Source organism: Hoplias malabaricus, chromosome 6 (assembly GCF_029633855.1).
Source record: "Hoplias malabaricus isolate fHopMal1 chromosome 6, fHopMal1.hap1, whole genome shotgun sequence".
NCBI classification, from domain to species: Eukaryota; Metazoa; Chordata; class Actinopteri; order Characiformes; family Erythrinidae; genus Hoplias; species Hoplias malabaricus.
Window position 1 is genome coordinate 2,669,156 of NC_089805.1, and position 20,243 is coordinate 2,689,398.

At 42.3% G+C, this 20,243-nt stretch overlaps 1 protein-coding gene across 1 annotated transcript in view; it reads left to right on the forward strand.

Moving 5' to 3' along the window:
* The window catches only part of zmp:0000000896 (caspase recruitment domain-containing protein 10), a 36,996-nt gene that overhangs the window by 7,397 nt on the left and 9,356 nt on the right, over nt 1-20,243 (forward strand). Inside the window, exons 5-17 of the mRNA XM_066673987.1 lie at nt 832-970; nt 3,966-4,151; nt 4,287-4,406; nt 4,673-4,798; nt 5,309-5,491; nt 8,134-8,226; nt 9,121-9,157; nt 11,182-11,219; nt 11,788-11,876; nt 12,465-12,511; nt 12,876-12,963; nt 16,632-16,803; nt 18,937-19,060. Of these exons, the coding sequence (XP_066530084.1) occupies nt 832-970; nt 3,966-4,151; nt 4,287-4,406; nt 4,673-4,798; nt 5,309-5,491; nt 8,134-8,226; nt 9,121-9,157; nt 11,182-11,219; nt 11,788-11,876; nt 12,465-12,511; nt 12,876-12,963; nt 16,632-16,803; nt 18,937-19,060 (1,442 nt within the window). The remainder of the gene's footprint in view (nt 1-831; nt 971-3,965; nt 4,152-4,286; nt 4,407-4,672; nt 4,799-5,308; nt 5,492-8,133; nt 8,227-9,120; nt 9,158-11,181; nt 11,220-11,787; nt 11,877-12,464; nt 12,512-12,875; nt 12,964-16,631; nt 16,804-18,936; nt 19,061-20,243) is intronic.

Sequence of the window (20,243 nt, forward strand, 5' to 3'; positions counted from 1 at the left end):
ACACCACACTCCTCACAGACAGTCACCCGGAGGAAACCCACGCAGACACAGAGAGAACACACCACACTTCTCACAGACAGTCACCCGGAGGAAACCCACATAGACACAGAGAGAACACACCACACTCCTCACAGACAGTCACCCGGAGGAAACCCACGCAGACACAGAGAGAACACACCACACTCCTCACAGACAGTCACCCGGAGGAAACCCACACAGACACAGGGAGAACACTCAAACTCCTCACAGTCACCCGGAGCGGGAATCGAACCCACAACCTCCAGGCCCCTGGAGCTGTGTGACTGCGACACCTACCTGCTGTGCCACTGTGCCGCCCACTCTCTATTCAGTTTAATTAAAATAGTTATCATTATCAAGGACTGGTGTGGTGTCAAGTGCGCTTTCTGCTTTGCACCTGATACTTCTGGGTAAGTTCTGGACCCAGTGTGACAATGTACATAAAATCTCAAAATCAGAAATGTTTCCGGCCGATTTCAGTTCGTTACAGATATTCCAGCATATTGGTTTCAACTTACAAAAAATGTAAGCTCTTGAAAAGTTTTCCCTCTCCCATATTCTAATGTGCCACAAACAGGAAGATAATATCACCAGCCATTCCCATTTTATTAAGGTGTATCCATATAAATGACTCACCCTGTACTAAAACCATAATTATGAATGTGTTTATAAGGTTTAAATGTAATCAAAAGTGCAACACTTTTCTACAGATGATGAATCATACTGCTTTGAATAAGCCGGTTTCTGTTCTTTGTGCTCTCTCTCTCTCACTCTGTGTGTGTGTGTGTGTGTGTGTGTGTGTGTTTGTTTCAGATTAAGGCAGGACTGGGAGGCAGGAGCTAGAGAGCTGGGTAAACTGAAGGAGAGACATTTAGAGCAGGCATTGAAATATTCCAGAGCACTGGAGGAACAGCGCAAAGCCTCTACCCGTGAAAAAGAGCTCCTCACACAGGTACCACACACACACACACACACACACACTGATTTATGCACACATACAGAGCAAAGGTTGTAAAACAATAAAACATTCAGACCGCTGGAGACTGATATACCTGGTGATGTTCTCATTAAACATTTCCTGTGTTACTCAGAGCAGTTTACTTCACCAAACACATTACAGGCCACATACATTGGAAAACCAAATAGTATACGTTAAATACAGTGGAAATATTCATTCATTCATTATCTGTAACCCTTATCCAGTTCAGGGTCGCAGTGGGTCCAGAGCCTACCTGGAATCATTGGGCGCAAGGTGGGAATACACCCTGGAGGGGGCGCCAGTCCTTCACAGGGCAACACACACTCACACATTACAGTTGAAATGTACAAAATCAAAATCATCCTATTTACACACACTGATCAGATACAAAAAAAATAAATCAACTGACAGGTGATTGATTACGCTGTTACAACGGCACCTGTGAAGGGGTGGTTAATAGAGAACAACCAAACAGTCAGCCCTTGAAGGCCATTTGTCAGAAACAGAAACAAAATTCGGAAAGCAAATGGAACTGAGCCATTTGTATGAAATTGTGGTATTGATGTTGTTTTGGGGGCGGCGCGATGGCGCAGGCGGTAGTGTCGCGGTCACACAGCTCCAGGGGCTTGAAGGTTGTGGGTTCGATTCCCACTCTCACTCCTGGTGACTGTCTGTGAGGAGTGTGGTGTGTTCTCCCTGTGTCTGCGTGGGTTTCCTCCCATGGTTCAAAAACACATGTTGGTAGGTGGATTGGCGACTCAAAAAGTGTGTGTGTGTGTTGCCCTGTGAAGGACTGGCGCCCCCTCCAGGGTGTATTCCCGCCTTGCACCCAATGATTCCAGGTAGGCTCTGGACCCACCATGACCCTGAACTGGATAAGGGTTACAGATAATGAATGAATGAATGTTGTTTTGGTCTTGTGAGGTGTTCCTAATATGATGTGGTTACTACAAAAAGCTGTTTAACAAAGGACAACCAGTCAGGTTTCACTGAAGCCAAGGCTACCTCATCTGGTCCAATCCCACAAGGGTTCCTGTAGCACAAATTGCAGTGACTGGGTGTTTTAACATATCATATCCAGCGTTTATTTTTTCAGCTATTTTATCAACCTGACCTGTGGTGACCCTAAAAGTGTCCTGACCATTGATCATTTATTTTACTACCTCTACATATACAGAGTAGTACACCAAGTTTTCATCGCTTACAGGCACAGAACCACAAACACACATTCTATAGGATACGAAGTAGCTGAATAATGTTCATGTAAATCTCATATTGTTTTCTGACAAGCGTGTGTCAGAATTAAGGAAGTAATCATTACACAGCATAAATCCCAGCCTGTCAGTTCACGCTGGTTTACTGACCTCATTAAGCTCATGAATCATATGAGATATGCTGCAACAGGAAAAATCCTAACCCTGGTGAACCCTGGCTGTAAAGGAAGAAGCCACTTTAAAGTTGTTCAGTGAATTAAGTTTTTATGCATTTGACACTTACATAGGCTTTAGGACAGGGGTGCCCAACTCCAGTCCTGGAGGGCCGGTATCCAGCAAAGTTTGGTGATTGCTCTGCCAAAACACACCCCTTAAACCTGGCAATTAACAGATGAGTTGACTCAGGTGTGTGTGAGCAGATGTATAACCAACATTTGCTGGATACCGGCCCTCCAGGACTGGAGTTGGGCACCCCTGCTTTAGGAGAATGAACACTTCATAGATTCTTATTCTTATTGCATTTTAAAAAATATCCCAACATTTCTGTAAGTGGGGTTTGTCCATTAAAAACATCACTTTGCAGATAATTACATTTACAATTATTTTATATTCAAGAAACAGTCTTTATTCACAATATTTAAAAGGGAGAAAACATGCCAAATATATGATAGATAGATAGATAGATAGATAGATAGATAGATAGATAGAGAGAGAGAGAGATAGATAGATAGAGAGAGAGAGAGAGCGATAGATAGATAGATAGATAGATAGATAGATAGATAGATAGAGAGAGAGAGAGAGAGAGATAGATAGATAGAGAGAGAGAGAGAGAGAGAGCGATAGATAGATAGATAGATAGATAGATAGAGAGAGAGAGAGAGAGATAGAGAGATAGATAGATAGATAGATAGATAGATAGATAGATAGATAGATAGAGAGAGAGAGATAGATAGATAGAGAGAGAGAGAGAGCGATAGATAGATAGATAGATAGATAGATAGATAGAGAGAGAGAGAGAGAGAGAGATAGATAGAGAGAGAGAGAGAGAGCGATAGATAGATAGATAGATAGATAGAGAGAGAGAGAGAGAGAGAGAGAGAGAGAGAGAGAGAGATAGAGAGATAGATAGATAGATAGATAGATAGATAGATAGCTACCTAGCTAGCTAGCTAGCTAGCGTGTGTTTGCTGTGTATTGCACAGGCCCTGAGTGGCTTAAGAGGTTTGTGTGTTTAGTTCCCGTACAGCACTGGGGTAAAAGCTGTTTTTCAGTCTGTTTGTCCTGGATGTGATGGACCTGAAGCGTTTTCCTGAGGGCAACTGTTGGAAAAGATGGTGGGAGGAGTCTTTCAGTATATTGGCTGCCCTGCTGAGGCAGCGGGAGCTGAACAGATCCTCCAGCCTGGCCAGTGGACAGCCGATGATCTTCTGGGCCATGTTGATCACTCTCTGTAGAGCTCTCCTTTCTGCCACTGAGCAGCTGCTGTACCATGTTGAGATGCAGTAGGTCAGCACACTCTCGATGGCACAGCGGTAGTAGGACACCAGCAGCTTCTCCTGAAGTTTGTTTTTTCCTGAGAATTCTCATGAAATAGAGTCTCTGCTGTTCCTTTCTAACCACAGCTGTGGTGTTGGTGTTCCAGGAGAGATCTTCAGAGATGTGGATAACAATGGAAATATAAAAGCAAAAGCAATTTATGCATTTATTCATTAACTCTGTTCATTCAGCATTTGCATAACTTTTGCCCATTACAGGTGGAGCAGCTGAAGAACAGATTGATGAATGCAGAGAAAAGTGCTCATGAAGACTCCACCCTCACCACTTCTATCAGAAATGAGAGCAAAACGAGTGTGAGGACAGAGAGTGAACAAAGCACAGCTGAACAAAACGGCGTACTGCAGCCCACACATGCACTGAGAGACCACACGACTGGCACTCAGGTGAAACAGAAATTTCCAATACTCTGGTAGACATTTAGATGTTGGACAATTGTGGTGAGTATTTGACTGCATTCAAACGCCACCATTACAAAGTGTAATTGTGTGTGTGTGTGTGTGTGTGTGTGTTGTCCCCAGGCCCTGCTAGATATCTTGAAGCAGGACCGTAGAGAGGCAGCAGAGCAGAGGCAGGAGCTGTGCAGTACCGTGCTGAGACTACAGGGGGAGCTGGAGAGTGCTGAGGCAGCCAGAGAGAAGGTCAGCTACAAAAACTATATAGCGCTGTATATTTTGGGGTCGGCCATTTTGTATTGTCCAAAAACAGTGCACAATTTCCACTCAAACAATCCCACAATGCACCTCAATAATTTGTGTACACCCTAATCATTTTGGGGTGGGGGCAGCCACGGCCTAATAGTTAGAGGACCGGGCTTGGTACCGGAAATGTTGCTGGTTTGATCCCCAATAATTTATATGTCTGTGTGTGTGTGTGTGTGTGTGTGTGTGTGTGTTTGTGCATGCAGTTGGAAGCTCAGTGTGAGCAACTCCAGCTGAGGATACAAACACTGCAGCTGGACTTGGACGTGGAACAGAAGAGGAGTATGTCCTACTTTAACCAGATAATGGAGCTGGAGAGAGAGAGAGACCAGGTAAAACACACACACACACACATCATGGCAGTGCAATTCCCGGTAAAAGCCTGGCTTAATATTAAAACTGGTTCAGTGGGAGTGGTTTCAGTAATTGCCAAACAGCCACTTCAAAGGTAGATGTGTGCCAGGTTCTAAGCCACAAAATGAGAGCCCTTCAAATTAAAACATGTGGTTTAAATAGTTTGTAGATTAAAATTTTTATGAATATCTTTATTCATCTGTCAACTGAAAACTTTAGTGATTTTGGGCAGTGCCCCAACATTGGGCTGTGGATCCTAAGCTTAAAGATTCGTAATAGTACAGATGCTTCTCTGCATCTCACACAGAACCCTGATGTAGTCCTTAATATTCAGACATGTGTTAAAATGTTGCATATAATCAGTCTGTATTATCTGCTGATAATGTTGCTGCTTTAATAAGTTAATAAATTAAGGGGTTTATTATAAACTATAAATTATAAATTAAATGGAAGCTGACCCTGTGTGTGTGTGTGTGTGTGTGTGTTAGGCTCTGCGCAGTAGGGACAGTCTGCAGCTGGAGTTTACTGACTGTTTGCTGGATAAGAATCGTCTGCGTAAGCAAATAGCAGAGCTGCAGAGCAGTCTGGAACAACAGCAGAGAGAACTGGAGAAAGAGAGAGACAGAAATGAGAGAAACACAGAACAGAGCAGCGATCCCTGCAGGCATGGAGTGAGTACTGCAATTCCCTTCCAACACACACAGCACAGATCTACTCAATCTAATTTCCATTTGGGGAAAATAAATAAATAAATAATAAGAATAATGAGAATATTTTCCAAAATTATTGCTGAGAATCTCATGAATAGGATTTGCTCCCGAAATATCCCCAAATATCCCATAATTGTTAGGCAATTTATCATTACAGGTATTATACATACATATAAATGTATTATGATAATGAGACTCATTAATATAAATTATTATACAACAGTTCGTTCCGACCATGCGATGTAATGTATTATTCTGTGGTTGAATTAGAATACAAAATAATAGATATAGATAATATGTCTATAATTAGGGCGGCACAGTGGTGCAGCAGGTGGTGTCGCAGTCAAACAGCTCCAGGGACCTGGAGGTTGTGGGTTCGATTCCCGCTCCGGGTGACTGTCTGTGAGGAGTGTGGTGTGTTCTCTCTTTGTCTGCGTGGGTTTCCTCCGGGTGACTGTCTTTAAGAAGTGTGGTGTGTTCTCTCTGTGTCTGCGTGGGTTTCCTCCGGGTGACTGTCTGTGAGGAGTGTGGTGTGTTCTCCCTGTGTCTGCGTGGGTTTCCTCCGGGTGACTGTCTGTGAGGAGTGTGGTGTGTTCTCCCTGTGTCTGCGTGGGTTTCCTCCGGGTGACTGTCTGTGAGGAGTGTGGTGTGTTCTCCCTGTGTCTGCGTGGGTTTCCTCCGGGTGACTGTCTGTGAGGAGTGTGGTGTGTTCTCCCTGTGTCTGCGTGGGTTTCCTCCGGGTGACTGTCTGTGAGGAGTGTGGTGTGTTCTCCCTGTGTCTGCGTGGGTTTCCTCCGGGTGACTGTCTGTGAGGAGTGTGGTGTGTTCTCCCTGTGTCTGCGTGGGTTTCCTCCGGGTGACTGTCTGTGAGGAGTGTGGTGTGTTTTCCCTGTGTCCGCGTGGGTTTCCTCCGGGTGACTGTCTGTGAGGAGTGTGGTGTGTTCTCCCTTTGTCTGTGTGGGTTTCCTCCGGGTGACTGTCTGTGAGGAGTGTGGTGTGTTCTCTCTGTGTCTGCGTGGGTTTCCTCCGGGTGACTGTCTTTAAGGAGTGTGGTGTGTTCTCTCTGTGTCTGCGTGGGTTTCCTCCGGGTGACTGTCTGTGAGGAGTGTGGTGTGTTCTCCCTGTGTCTGCGTGGGTTTCCTCCGGGTGACTGTCTGTGAGGAGTGTGGTGTGTTCTCCCTGTGTCTGCGTGGGTTTCCTCCGGGTGACTGTCTGTGAGGAGTGTGGTGTGTTCTCCCTGTGTCTGCGTGGGTTTCCTCCGGGTGACTGTCTGTGAGGAGTGTGGTGTGTTCTCCCTGTGTCTGCGTGGGTTTCCTCCGGGTGACTGTCTGTGAGGAGTGTGGTGTGTTCTCCCTGTGTCTGCGTGGGTTTCCTCCGGGTGACTGTCTGTGAGGAGTGTGGTGTGTTCTCCCTGTGTCTGCGTGGGTTTCCTCCGGGTGACTGTCTGTGAGGAGTGTGGTGTGTTTTCCCTGTGTCCGCGTGGGTTTCCTCCGGGTGACTGTCTGTGAGGAGTGTGGTGTGTTCTCCCTTTGTCTGTGTGGGTTTCCTCCGGGTGACTGTCTGTGAGGAGTGTGGTGTGTTCTCCCTGTGTCCGCGTGGGTTTCCTCCGGGTGACTGTCTGTGAGGAGTGTGGTGTGTTCTCCCTGTGTCTGCGTGGGTTTCCTTCGGGTGCTCCGGTTTCCTCCCACAGTTCAAAAACACATGTTGGTAGGTGGATTGGCGAGTGTGAGTGTATGTGTGTCTGTGTTGCCCTGTGAAGGACTAGCACCCCCTCCAGGGTGTATTCCCGCCTTGCACCCAATGATTCCAGGTAGGCTCTGGACCCACCGCGACCCTGAACTGGATAAGGGTTACAGATAATGAATGAATGAATGAATTAATTTTTATTTAACATAAGTCAAACATCTATGCTGCACTCGTAAAAAAAACAAGAAAAAGAAAACCTCATAGATTACAATAAAAACATATATAAGAAAATAAGAAAAAATAAGACAAAAACTAACAAAGATAAATAAATAAATAGCAATAATACTTCATGCAATATGCATATGTTTACAATCATATAATACACGTGTGCCTGCGCACAGAGCCCCTGACGTAAGGGGTTTAAGACTTTTATTTTAACTGCGGCGAGCTGCTAAAGAACAGGTCAACACTCAGATGGTCCAATGAAGTGAAAGTAGTGCTTTAAGCCCGCTCACACATCCCATAATAAAAACCGTACATTCATTTTGGAGACAGAAAAAACGGAGAAAACCAAAACATCGACTGAGTTTTTGTCTGAATTTTGAAATTTTTGTTTCTGTCTTTATGTGTTCAAATGGAAAATGAATAAACAAGCCGTTTTTTTGTTTCTCTTATTCTACATTCAGTCTAAGAATCAAATTAATAAAATATTCATTCTGTAATCATCTAACAGGGATTTACTTCTGTAAATAAACAGTAACAACTACAGAAATTGTCAGTAAATAACAAATGTTTTTGTAATTTTTAGGGAAATATTAGGCAAAGGCAATTAGGCAAATTTGAACTTTTGCAATTGACCATATAGCCATCCTCATCCACAATTTTCATGTTTACTTTCTTTCCCTCTGTTTGTGCAGTCTCATTTGTCTCTGCTCAGTGAGGAGCAGTGTATTTGTCCCTGCTGTTCCCTCAGCCTAATCCACTATGACGGCACACAACCACTGTACAAGGTCAGACACACACACACAAATCACACATACATGCAGTTACTCACTTGCAAGAGACAAAAAAGCTCAGCATGGCGTCTGTAGTCGGTTCTGTAGTCAACAGCATTGTGTTAGACAAATATGAACATTTTCCTACATATACATTTCCAATAGCATGACAGCACTGCTGTGTCTGATCCACTCATACCAGCACAACACACTAACACATCACCCCCAATATGTCAGTGTCACTGCAGCGCTGAGAATGGTCCACCACCCAAATCATACCTGCTCTGTGTTGGTCCTGTGGGGTTCCTGACCATTGAAGAGAAGGGTGAAATGGGGATACGAACGTATGCAGAGAAACAGGGGGACTACAGTCTGTAATTGTAGAAAAGTGCTTCTGAGCTGGAGCGGCACGGTGGCGCAGCAGGTAGTGTCGCAGTCGCCTGGGACCTGGAGGTTGTGGGTTCAATTCCCGCTCCGGGTGACTGTCTGTGAGGAGTGTGGTGTGTTCTCCCTGTGTCTACGTGGGTTTCCTTCGGGTGCTCTGGTTTCCTCCCACAGTCTAAAAACACACGTTGGTAGGTGGATTGGCGACTCAAAAGTGACCGTAGATGTGTGTGTGTTGCCCTGTGAAGGACTGGCGCCCCCTCCAGGGTGTATTCCCACCTTGCGCCCAATGATCCCAGGTAGACTCTGGACCCACCGCGACCCTGAACTGCATAAGGGTTACAGATAATGGATGGATGGATGCTTCTGAGCTGATAAAATTGACAGTGAGTTATACAAGGTAGTCCAGTGACTGTTAACTAAAAATAAAATGCTAAACAATCTATTTATCTCTTAAACTTAACTGTAGCCTGTAAACACTATTTAAATCAGCCCTAATTTGCTGTTTGTTTCCTGCATTCACAGTCACCCTGTAAAGGCCAGAACAATGAACAATCTGGAGGTAAGACTGAAGTGGAAAGTTTTGAAAAAGATTTCCGTGTGGAAATATTGATCTTTGCTGAGGACCTGTCAGTTACTAATGCTATGTGCGTCAAATCATGTAGTAACCTCCAGTTAGTACTAGATTGTGTTACAGTTTTTCTTAGTCACTTTGGAGCATTCCTCGAATCACCGTTTTATATTTGCACAACGTGTGCATTTCTCAAAACACATCGTACAGACAGCACCACCCAGTTACCTCACTGGCAAATGCTTATAACATGCTCAGAATTCTTAATTCATGTCCCAGACGTATGTCAATGAACATGTCAGTGTCAGAAGAATTATAAGACCTTGTGTCATTGATTAAGAACAAGACCGTCCACATGTTCAGCCACATTATCAGTAACTGTGTTACTAGCTGTACTTTTACTGTGAGGTGTGTGTAAAGAGTACAACGTTAGGCATAGATGGGACATCCTGTAGGTGGGAGATTATATGAAAGACTAATGTTCATCATATCAGACAAATCAGAAATACAAACATGGGAAACCCACCTTAGACAGTGGTGTACATATAGGGCTGCATGGGGAGTCTTTCTAGACCTCTGGCGCTCCTGCCTGTCAGGCCACAAATTCTTCGACATCACATCGGATACCTTTCCTTGCAGTGAAGTGTGGAAAGAATCTTTTTAAATGTCTTATCCAGCCTCTACAGGCATCAGCTGTCATGTCCTCACATGCCACATCCATAACAGCCAGCAGGGTCATCTGAGTATATGGCTGGCTCCTTACTTATTTCAGGCTGTTGACCCTGGTTCCTCGTCCCTATGTTAGGCAATTGTTAGGCAATTGGGTTTACGAGATGCACCTCTGAGCTACTTGTTGACCGTTGTTCGATTTAAAGCTTCGAACACTCCCCTTTATCAGTGAAAGTCATGATTCATTTGAGAGAAATCATCAGTTCAGTAGACGTTTACCACAAATACCACAAAATCATCTGCATGAGTAAACCAAAGCATGTGCTGTTTGTCCAAAACGAATGATAAACAGCTTTTATGAGGTGCACAAGTAACTCGATGTGGATCTGAGAAATCCTCCAAAGTGATTAAGAAAAACTATAACAGCAAATGAAATGTAGAAATACACAAAAGATGTATTCAACCTAATTAAGCCTAATTATATAAGCTGAGAAGAGGCAAAATATGAATGTAGGACCAAATATAAATTCTAGAATATATATTTACATTACTCAAACCTATGAACTCGAACCAATTAAGGGTTTTGAGTCTATTAATTAGACGTTTAGAGTGATGGAAAACTAAAGTTTTAGTGAAACAGCACAAATAGAAAGGAGAATAATTATTTATCTTCAAATATTTTTTAGAATGGGAGCAATGTTCAGTTTATTTTCATTTATAAAGCTTCCTCCCAATACTCAGGTTAAAGAAAGCTTACTAATTGGTCTTTAACCTTGTAATGTTATTTAATGTTATGTATCGCTGCTGAGGCTTCTTTCCTGTTAACTATATTCTTTTTGTTTACTGACACTGCCAAATGAATAAACTGTAAAATAAGACAACAATTTTCACTGGAGGTAGGAAAGAAGATTAAATAGATTTACATTGACCTCTGACTTAGTAATTGTACTTAAATCATATGAAATAAAGTTATATATGAAATTAATTTCACACTCTAAATTCAGGTATGCACAAAATCAAGGAAGTAAGACTCTCAAACTGTACAATGGGGTTTTTGTCATAATTCTAACAAGCATGTCCAAATTTGCAACACTAAGTTTGGAATGTTTTTGTAAAAGGGGATAGGCATGGCAACCGAAAGGAACAGATGTGCAACACGTACTTTAGTGTTTTCTACTGCTACACACCTGTTTTAACTGATTAAAAGCCTTTAAAAGAAGAAAGTGGTGTGTTTGAACAGCAAGACCCTCCTATTTAACATCAACTAGGTCTTTGTGGTATAAGGAAGCTTTTATTTAAACCACTCTGTACGTGTGTGTGTGTGTGTGTGTGTGTGTATCTAACAGACTCATGCTTCAACTCTGAAGAAAATCTTCTCAGTCCGGTAAGTAACCAAACACAAACACACATCTTACATTATATTTCCTTGTATATTTTAGACCTTTAACTTAAACACACATTTATTTATCATTGTACAACAAAATAGGTCTTCCATATTTGCCCTGTCCATGTCAGAGTACACACATTCTAACATGCTAGGGCATTAGGGGCAGTGGGTACACACGCACACACACACACACACACACACACACAGAATGACAGGTAGCCATCCCCAGTCCAAGGAGAGCAGTTACAGGTTAAGTACCTCACAGTTCAGCCATTGATTGAGGGAGGAGGGAGAGCAATGATCAATATCTCAAAAATGGAATTATTCTCTTTTTATTCTCTTTAACTCTGTGAGGAGGTGTGTTCTCCCTGTGTCTGCATGGGTTTCCTCCAGGTGTTCTGGTTTCTCCTCTGAGTTAATCAGATGTTTGCTGTGATAAGTCCAAGAAGTGTTTATAATGTATCTATATGTTTTAAGGTTTACTGGGAAATCTTGAAATATTCCGCAGAATAGCAATCCCAGTCTAATGTCATGTACATGTTTGTGTGTGTGTCTGTCTTTCTAGCTGTGTGACAATGAAAAGGAGATAAATAGGCTGTCCATATTCCCATTCCCCCCCTGCCAGAACTCCATCAACCGCAGAGTCAACACAGAGTATGAAACAAACGCACAAACACAAATTGTTCCAAATGAATCCAGAGATATGACATGCACTGACAAGTCTGACTGCAGTTATTTAAGTTGACCGCAGTTGTTTTGCACAGATTTTAGATGTTTACATAGCAATAAATAGAAAGTAAATGGGTCCAATTTTAGATGTTCAGCTGAAGCAAATTTTTGCAAATAAAAGTAACCAGCCAGAATATTTATTGAGACACATCTTATTCTTACAAAAACAACCAATCTTATGTCTGACTTCTGTAATACCTTTAGGGTGCTTAAGTAACTAATGTTTACTTACTTGTGCTCAAGCTTGGAAGAGTATCTGTAGCATGAATGCAAGATATCAAGTCAGGCTTGTTCTGATTATTTGAATATGATTTACATCTTAAATATATGATTTATATTGCAATTATTCAACACTTAATTTTAAGATACAGACCTACACACATAAACCCTGCAGACTGCCATTCAGCACACACTAATATAAATATAAAATATATATTTATAGAATCTTAATAACACTGACAAGTACATAATTAAGACATATTTACAATCTGTGTGTGACCCTGTGTGTTTCAGGTTTGATATGGACTCCTGGGGCAGTGATGAGACGGACACCGTCACAGGTTTGATACACACTGTTGTAGGCCCACTTCATAAACTTACATACAGAGTATAAAGGGTGCAAATGAAGAACCTTTAAGTGGCTGGCTAAATAACTTAGATTTATTTGTGAAGAACATTTTTTTGTTTAGGTACCACATACATGTAACAGCTTTACATTTACAGCATTTAGCAGACACTCTTATCCAGAGTGACTCATATATTCATTTATCTTATTTAAGAAAATGGTATCTATGGTATCTATGGACTATGGTATCACTCTGATTACTCTGCACTTCTATAGCCAAACCTTGGGTTTAAGGTCAGTTAGCATGTTCTTCATGTGTCATTTAATGTGTGTGTGTGTGTGTGTGTGTGTGTGTGTAGATGATTATGAATTGTGCGCTTCTCAGACATCTCAGCTTTTATCTCCTGACCTGGCTACTCAGCATACGTCCAGCAAAACCTCACTGGAGTGAGTACACACACACACACACACACAAGCCATACACACTACACTTTGTGTTTCAATACTTATATATATATTATACTAATAATACAATAAGTCCTGGGACCTGTTAATCTTTGTTTATTATCTTTATTTCATAGAACCATCACAGTTGTGTTTAACCACCGCACATAATTTATCAATAATCTTATTTTTGCTAGTACAGACCATGCCCGAAAAAAAGGCTGAAACATGGAGGTGAACTCAGAAGTTTTTTGGGGAGAGGAGTGCAGGCTGGCTTATAAATTTAAACATATAGGGCTGATGGGAAGAGTTCAGGCCTACTCCCAAAGAGTGGTCCTAATCCCAAAATTATGTTATTCCATAACTTCACTATGCTAGTACAGACCATGCCCAAAAAGGCTGAAACAGAAAGGTGAATTACATAAATGCTAGTCATTAAGTGCTACAGAATGGACAGGTTGAGGTACTCTGGTTGAGGGATTGATTGTTGTCCTAGATTGTGAGTAGGTGAAAGAAAGGGGTTTGTGAGTACATGACTGAACTAGTGTTGCACGGTATACTGATACTAGAAAAGTATCTCAATACTGTGTCATTAAAAATGGTACAATACCCCATATCATTTCTACCGATACTTTAAGAAGGAGTGTTTTAAAAAAAGAATGGTATTTCCAACAAGTACCACAGGGGGGCAGTGTGTGCCAGCAGCGCTGTGCCTACTCTCTCTCGCTTAAGGATGTTGCCGAATGTAGCAACTTTTCAGATCTTCTAGTTAGTTATTTAAAAACACTTTTAAAAGAAACTTTCTGTATAAACCTTAGCTACTTTTTATAGAAGAGAATCGCCAGTAGCGCAACTCGTTAGAACACCGGGACTAACGGTGAGAGCCTTTACTGACAGCTCTCTCTTCGCGGCTTCTCTGCTCCCGGAGATGGAGCATTGAAAATTCTTTATTAATTATGATGACAGAAATTCTAGCAGATGGGGATGGTGTGACTGGTAATTTGAGTACTCAAAGTGCGCAATGCGATGGAGTCAGAGTTGGTCTTAAGGTGGCTTAAATCATCGCACCAGCAGAAATTAAATCAGAATTTATTTATATAGCGTTTTTTTTTACAACTGATGTTGCCACAAAGCAGCTTTACATATTTAGTATCAGAACAGATAATTTCTGATTAAAGCCCAGTGTGAGCAAGCCGAAGGCGACAGTGGCAAGGAAAATCTCCCTCAAGCCTGGAGGAGGAAACCTTGGGAGGAGCCAAGACTCACAAATGTGATCCATCCTCCTTAGATCAAACTACTGAGAGGAATTTAAAGTATCATCAGCTTAGTGTCATTATGCTACAGTTAAATAATAATAATAATAATAATAATAATAGCAGTGACATCAGTCTGGGGCCACAGTAACAGTGTATCGGACTGGAAGCATTAGTCAGAGTGTTGCTAATCTGAGTCCGTTTTTACTTCAGTGTAATTGATGGTGGTAGGTAATGGCGAGGGGTCCAAGGCTGGCAGCAACAGATGGAAAGTGAATTAGTAGCGGCCCTGAAAATCAGCTTCTACAGAGGGGCAGTTTTAATGAACTGAGATGTCCTTAGTTGGCAGGTATGCCATGATGGTGCTTTTTCAGTGGCATAGAGGGAATTGAAAAATGAAAGTGTGATCTAGAGGGATGACAGGTGAGGCAAAATAAGAAGCCCCGAAAGGGCAGCTGATGGTCAGCAGAGCAGGAACAGCAAAACAGAGAGAAGGCAGCTTGTCGCACAGAATCAAACTCAGAAAGGTGCTGAGAAGCCCAAGCATGGTGCCAAGGTTGAAAGTTGACCTAAGGATGGCAGATATGCCTAAATGGCAAAAAGCTGGTGCCAGAGGAGAGGCAACATGTGAGAAGGTGAATTGAATTTGAGGGGGCATCTGGGGCCTGGAGTGCCGGGCACAGTGTGGCTGGTCTAAGGCATTGCCTGAGGAAAGTGCAAGAGCTGGAAATTAGAGGCTAGGAGCAGTGTGGTTGCAAAGGGGAGAGGTCAGGTGGAAGGCTCACAGCAGCTGGAGGAAACAATGTGAAGGTCCACAGCAGTACCTGAGGAGTGAAGGTCCACCGAAAGTACCCGAAAAGAGAGCATGAGCTAGGAAGCTGGAGAGTGTGAACAGCACAGCAGCAGAGGGGAGGGTCCAGTATGATGAAAAGTTTGGGCTGGAAAGTTTGGGGCTTGGAGCAGCAGCTGCCACAGGGGGAGAGGGATGATAAAGGGTGGGTTGGGATGATAAGATGAGAACGAATCAGCAACAGGGAAGCCTGTTGTGAGGAGAATTGTTGAGTGCCCAGAGTACCGGGCAGGGGGCAGGCCTGCAGCAGCACCTGGGGGTTGGGATGATAAGTAGAGACAGATGGAGAGAAAAGGAGAAAGGAGGGGGGGTTGTGAAAGAGGCAGGTCTTCGATTGATGAGACAGAAAGAGAGGAGGAAGGTGGGATAGGAAAGGAGAGTACGAGAGGAGCAGAGGGGCTGTGTTTATACTGGTACAATTCCAAGGGAAGAAGGTGTGATTTTGAATGAATGCTTAAACATGCTGCATGCTTTCTGTTCCAATATCTTCAAATGCAATCATCCTGGCAAGCACTGTATATGTATATATAGTACCCTGGTAATGTGCAGAAAAATTGCAGATTACAAGCCATTTCCAATTGTAGCTTAGGTAAAAATATGAATTTCAAAAGCAGCCCACTAAGGCACTGACTTGAGAGTCAGCAAAGACGATAAGACTAATGAGGATAATGCCTTCCAGCTCAGACACAACCAGGAAGAGTAATAGGAAGATGAGGAATGCTCCAGCTGGGGGTGTTGAGTCGGGAGAGAGGTTGTGACGTTATCGCATTGCTGTGCAGGGGCTCTGTACACTGGCAGCGTTGTTCCTCTCATTAGCTGAATGAGCAAAGGGGATGTGGTTGTTTAGGAGCACAATACTGGAACACCAAGGCTGTCCAGCCGGAGAGGAGGAAATAGGAGTTGGCCGATCATTCAGGAGGCCGGTTGCAGTGGAAGGAAAATTAGGAGAGAGAGCAGAGGCCATGCACGGATCCGGAGTGGGAAAGACCGGAATGTGCCACAATGTTTAGAGCAGTTGTGACAAAAAGCTGGCGCAACAACAGCCGAAAGCAGCCCCAAATACCAGCCAGTCCCATAGCCGTTTAGCCGGATAAGGGGGAAATGAAGGCCAAACGTGGCTCCAAATAAGAGGCAGAAGACCAGCAGAAATGAACCCAGAGCAGAGGAGTGAGCTGATATTGTGAAGCTGTTGAATTGAGGTCCGTCTCGTGAGCCAAATGCAGCTTTGCAGTGTGTATATATAGGGCTGAGGGGAGGAGTTCAGGCATGGTCTTACTCCCAAAATTATGTTATTACATAACTTCACTTATTGTAAAATTTTGGTTAGAAACACAGGGTTAACATACTTCATCTTCCATGCAGCTCTTTTTTTTTCCCATGATATATATAAAGACACTTCAAAGCTAGACATAAGCCATAATCTCAATATTAGAAGTGACCAAAGAATCAACCAAATTTTGAATCACAATAAATTGGACCTATTTATTCCTTGTAACTGTAATATTTAAGACATTAAGTATTCATAATAGCAATATGTTTTCTCTCCTGATATAATTTTTTTTTCTTAGAATGGAGCCTCTGCCAGCAGTTCCTTCACCCCCCTCTCCACCCAAGAACCTGAGTCTGGCTAATGACATCACTATTATCGGGGGAAACAATACGGGAATATTTGTGCAAACAGTGAGGTCCGGGTCAACAGCTGAGCAGTGTGGCCTCAAAGAAGGGACTGAGCTTCTAGAGGTGAGAGAGTGAGAGGCACAAATATTGAAGTGTAAATGTTTTTTGTTTTTTTAACTTATGGTTCAGTTCTAAATCATAATTCTTACATTCTCTAATTGTCATGATCTGTCCCTGCTTTTACCCTAAGACAATGTATATATTTAGCTCATTTCTGATTGTCCTGGTCTACATGTTTTTCTTTTTTGTTGAACTCCTCTGTACCTCACCTCTAACCTCACCTTGCCTATTTAACTACTTTTTTACTATTGAAGCTTCTTACTCACAATTTTCATATTCAAACATTTCATTCCACCTTACAGCTGTCTCATTGGTGTTATAAAACTCTTTTGAAATTTTTGAAGCAACTGTTATTCCAATTTATCCATTTAAAACACAAAAACAATTGTATGTGATGTCACTAAACATTTACTTACTTAAATGAAAGGCAAAATGGAAAAAGCTGCTGCCGATTTTCCCTGCATTTACAAGAAATTACTGTCTAAACCACATAAAAATTTTAGACTGGTCAAGGCTGGGGTTTTCTCTTCAACAATTAATGGCAGATCTCAGGAGGCAGATCCTTGCTTCTTATTCATAACATTTGTATTCAAGCATTTAGTTCCACATTAAATTGATCCATTTGAGTCTTATTTGCATTATTTTCCAGCTTCTTATTAAATACTCACTTCCACTTTAAACAGCTATGCAAAGCTAAAGCTAGTTCCAGGTTTTATAAACAAAACTTATTTCCTTATTTGCATTTATATCAATTTAAAACACACGACCAAATGTACATCATGTCACTAAAACATCTACATACTTCTGAAACACTTATATTTGCTGTGTAATACCAAGCTTGATATCTCCGTTCCACCTTAAATTGGTGATTATGTGAGGCTTTTCAAACTCCTTAATTTGTTTTAAACACACACACAACACGGAGAAATACACCTGAATCTGCCTCTATTTCTTTAAATACAAAAAATGGTATGTACACCTTTCAATCATGTTGTTATTCACCTTCTTCGTATAAAACACACAAAACAAAGTCCTAGCACCTTTCAAACATCTATATAAAACACACAACCTATGGCTTTTACTCCTTTTAATCTACACATAGGCACCTGTACTTTTATATATTTTTCAGATTTTTTCATGGAGAAGGTCATTGGGAATTTTTGGGTCCAGCAAAATATAACATTAACTCTGTTCACTTGGTCATTTCATGGCTGCAAGACACTATATTTGTAGATCTAGCAGTGGTGGGTTTGGACTGTAAAATGATTGGACAGAGGGTGGGATCATAGGAGCTCTGCTCCAGACAGGACACTTCTCAAAGATAATATACTGCTTCAGCAATGCTACGAGAGGCAGCAGTGTTCTAGCTCTTTGACTGTTTCCTTAATCTATGATCACACACCCTGGACATTTTATGACTAAGTACGTCATATATTTTACAGATTGCTTCTTTAAAAGTCCTCCCTCTTATCAAGCACTGTTATTGATGGTAGCTGTGGTTTGGTTTACTACTTAAAAAAAATTTTTAACCGTCTGTGCTGGTGGCCTGTATTTCCTGTGCAGTGGTGTTGATTGCATTGTTGTTATCTCTATGTTGGTGTTATCCTGTGAACTGCTGTTAATCTCTGTGCTGAAATCCCTGTGCATTTCTATACTATGACATCTGTGCTGGTGTTAATGTGTGCATAGAATACAAGTCTATTGTCTGTAGTGTAGAAATTCATTTTGGAACACTGACAACATATAAACACATGCAGCATACACACACGAACTTACATTATTACAAAAATAAGGCATTATTTCCACTACATCTGTTAAAAATAACTTTCTGTAAAAAATCCTGGTGGCTATTGGCATCCAATACTGTCTGGCTGATGGAAGCTACTCAGTGTTGACTTGTAAACTATAGATCCTGTACTGTGGTGTTAACAGCTTTGTTGTAATCTCTGTGCTGATATTATCCTCTGTACTGATGTTAAGAACTGTGATGTTAACCTCTGTACTATAATCTCCGAGTGGATTTAAAATCTGTGATATAACCCTTGTGCCCTTGATGTAAATCTCTGTGCTGTAATCCCTTTAATCTCTTAAAATCCTGGTTTTAGCTGCTCACTGTTGTTCACTTTTGTGCTGTAGTTGCAGCAGGAGCTGTTTGTGGGTGGCCATGTTAATCTGAGTCAGTGTACTGGGGAAGTGGCTCATTTCTCTCTGCAGTGGTGGACAGAGCCAGACTCTCTAAAACACAGGAATAATGAGGAGGGTGAGTCTCTGTCACACAAATGCATACTTATTTTCATGAATATACATCTTGTTACTAGGTTACTCAGAACACCTTATGTGAGATGGATTTTTTTGGGGATTTGATTGGAAATGTAGTGTTATTTCCTCTAATTCTCACAGGTAGCCTGGATTGAATTGTTATCCAGTCTCATTGCTCATATCAGTTTTGCCGTATATGCACCACATTCAATAACAACACTCCAGAATGCCATGTCTATTCCCATGTGATCATCTGACTGTATACAACTATAACTATATACAGTAAAGGATTTTGTTGGATTAAAATCATAATATTATTACTGTGAGCGTGTTTCAAATTACATAGCGGAGGGGAGGGGTGGTCTGACACCCCAAAAAGAGGTAAAAAGCACCAGATCAGGGGGTTAAACATACAAACCCTTCTTACCTGTAATTGAAAATATTACCATATATTTCCCATAGTCATGCCTGGAAGTATTTTGTAATACCGTTTCATTCATTTATTCATTGTCTGAAACGCTTATATTCACAGGGTCCAATAGAGGAACACACCTTGGAGGGGGCACCAGTCCTACACAGGGCAACACACACTCACACATTCACTCACGCACTCAGACCTATGGACACTTTAGAGTCTCCAATCCACCTACCAACATGTGTTTTTGGACTGTGGGAGGAAACTGGAGCACCCGGAGGAAACCCACACAGACACGGAGAGAACACACCACACTTCTCACAGACAGTCACCCAGAGGAAACCCACGCAGACACAGGGAGAACACACCACACTCCTCACAGTCACCCGGAGGAAACCCACGCAGACACAGGGAGAACACACCATGCTCCTCACAGACAGTCACCTGGAGGAAACCTACACAGACACAGGGAGAACACACCACACTCCTCACAGACAGTCACCCGGAGGAAACCTACACAGACACAGGGAGAACACACCATGCTCCTCACAGACAGTCACCTGGAGGAAACCTACACAGACACAGGGAGAACACACCACACTCCTCACAGACAGTCACCCGGAGGAAACCTACACAGACACAGGGAGAACACACCATGCTCCTCACAGACAGTCACCTGGAGGAAACCTACACAGACACAGAGAGAACACACCACACTCCTCACAGACAGTCACCCGGAGCGGGACTTGAACCCACAACCTCCAGGTCC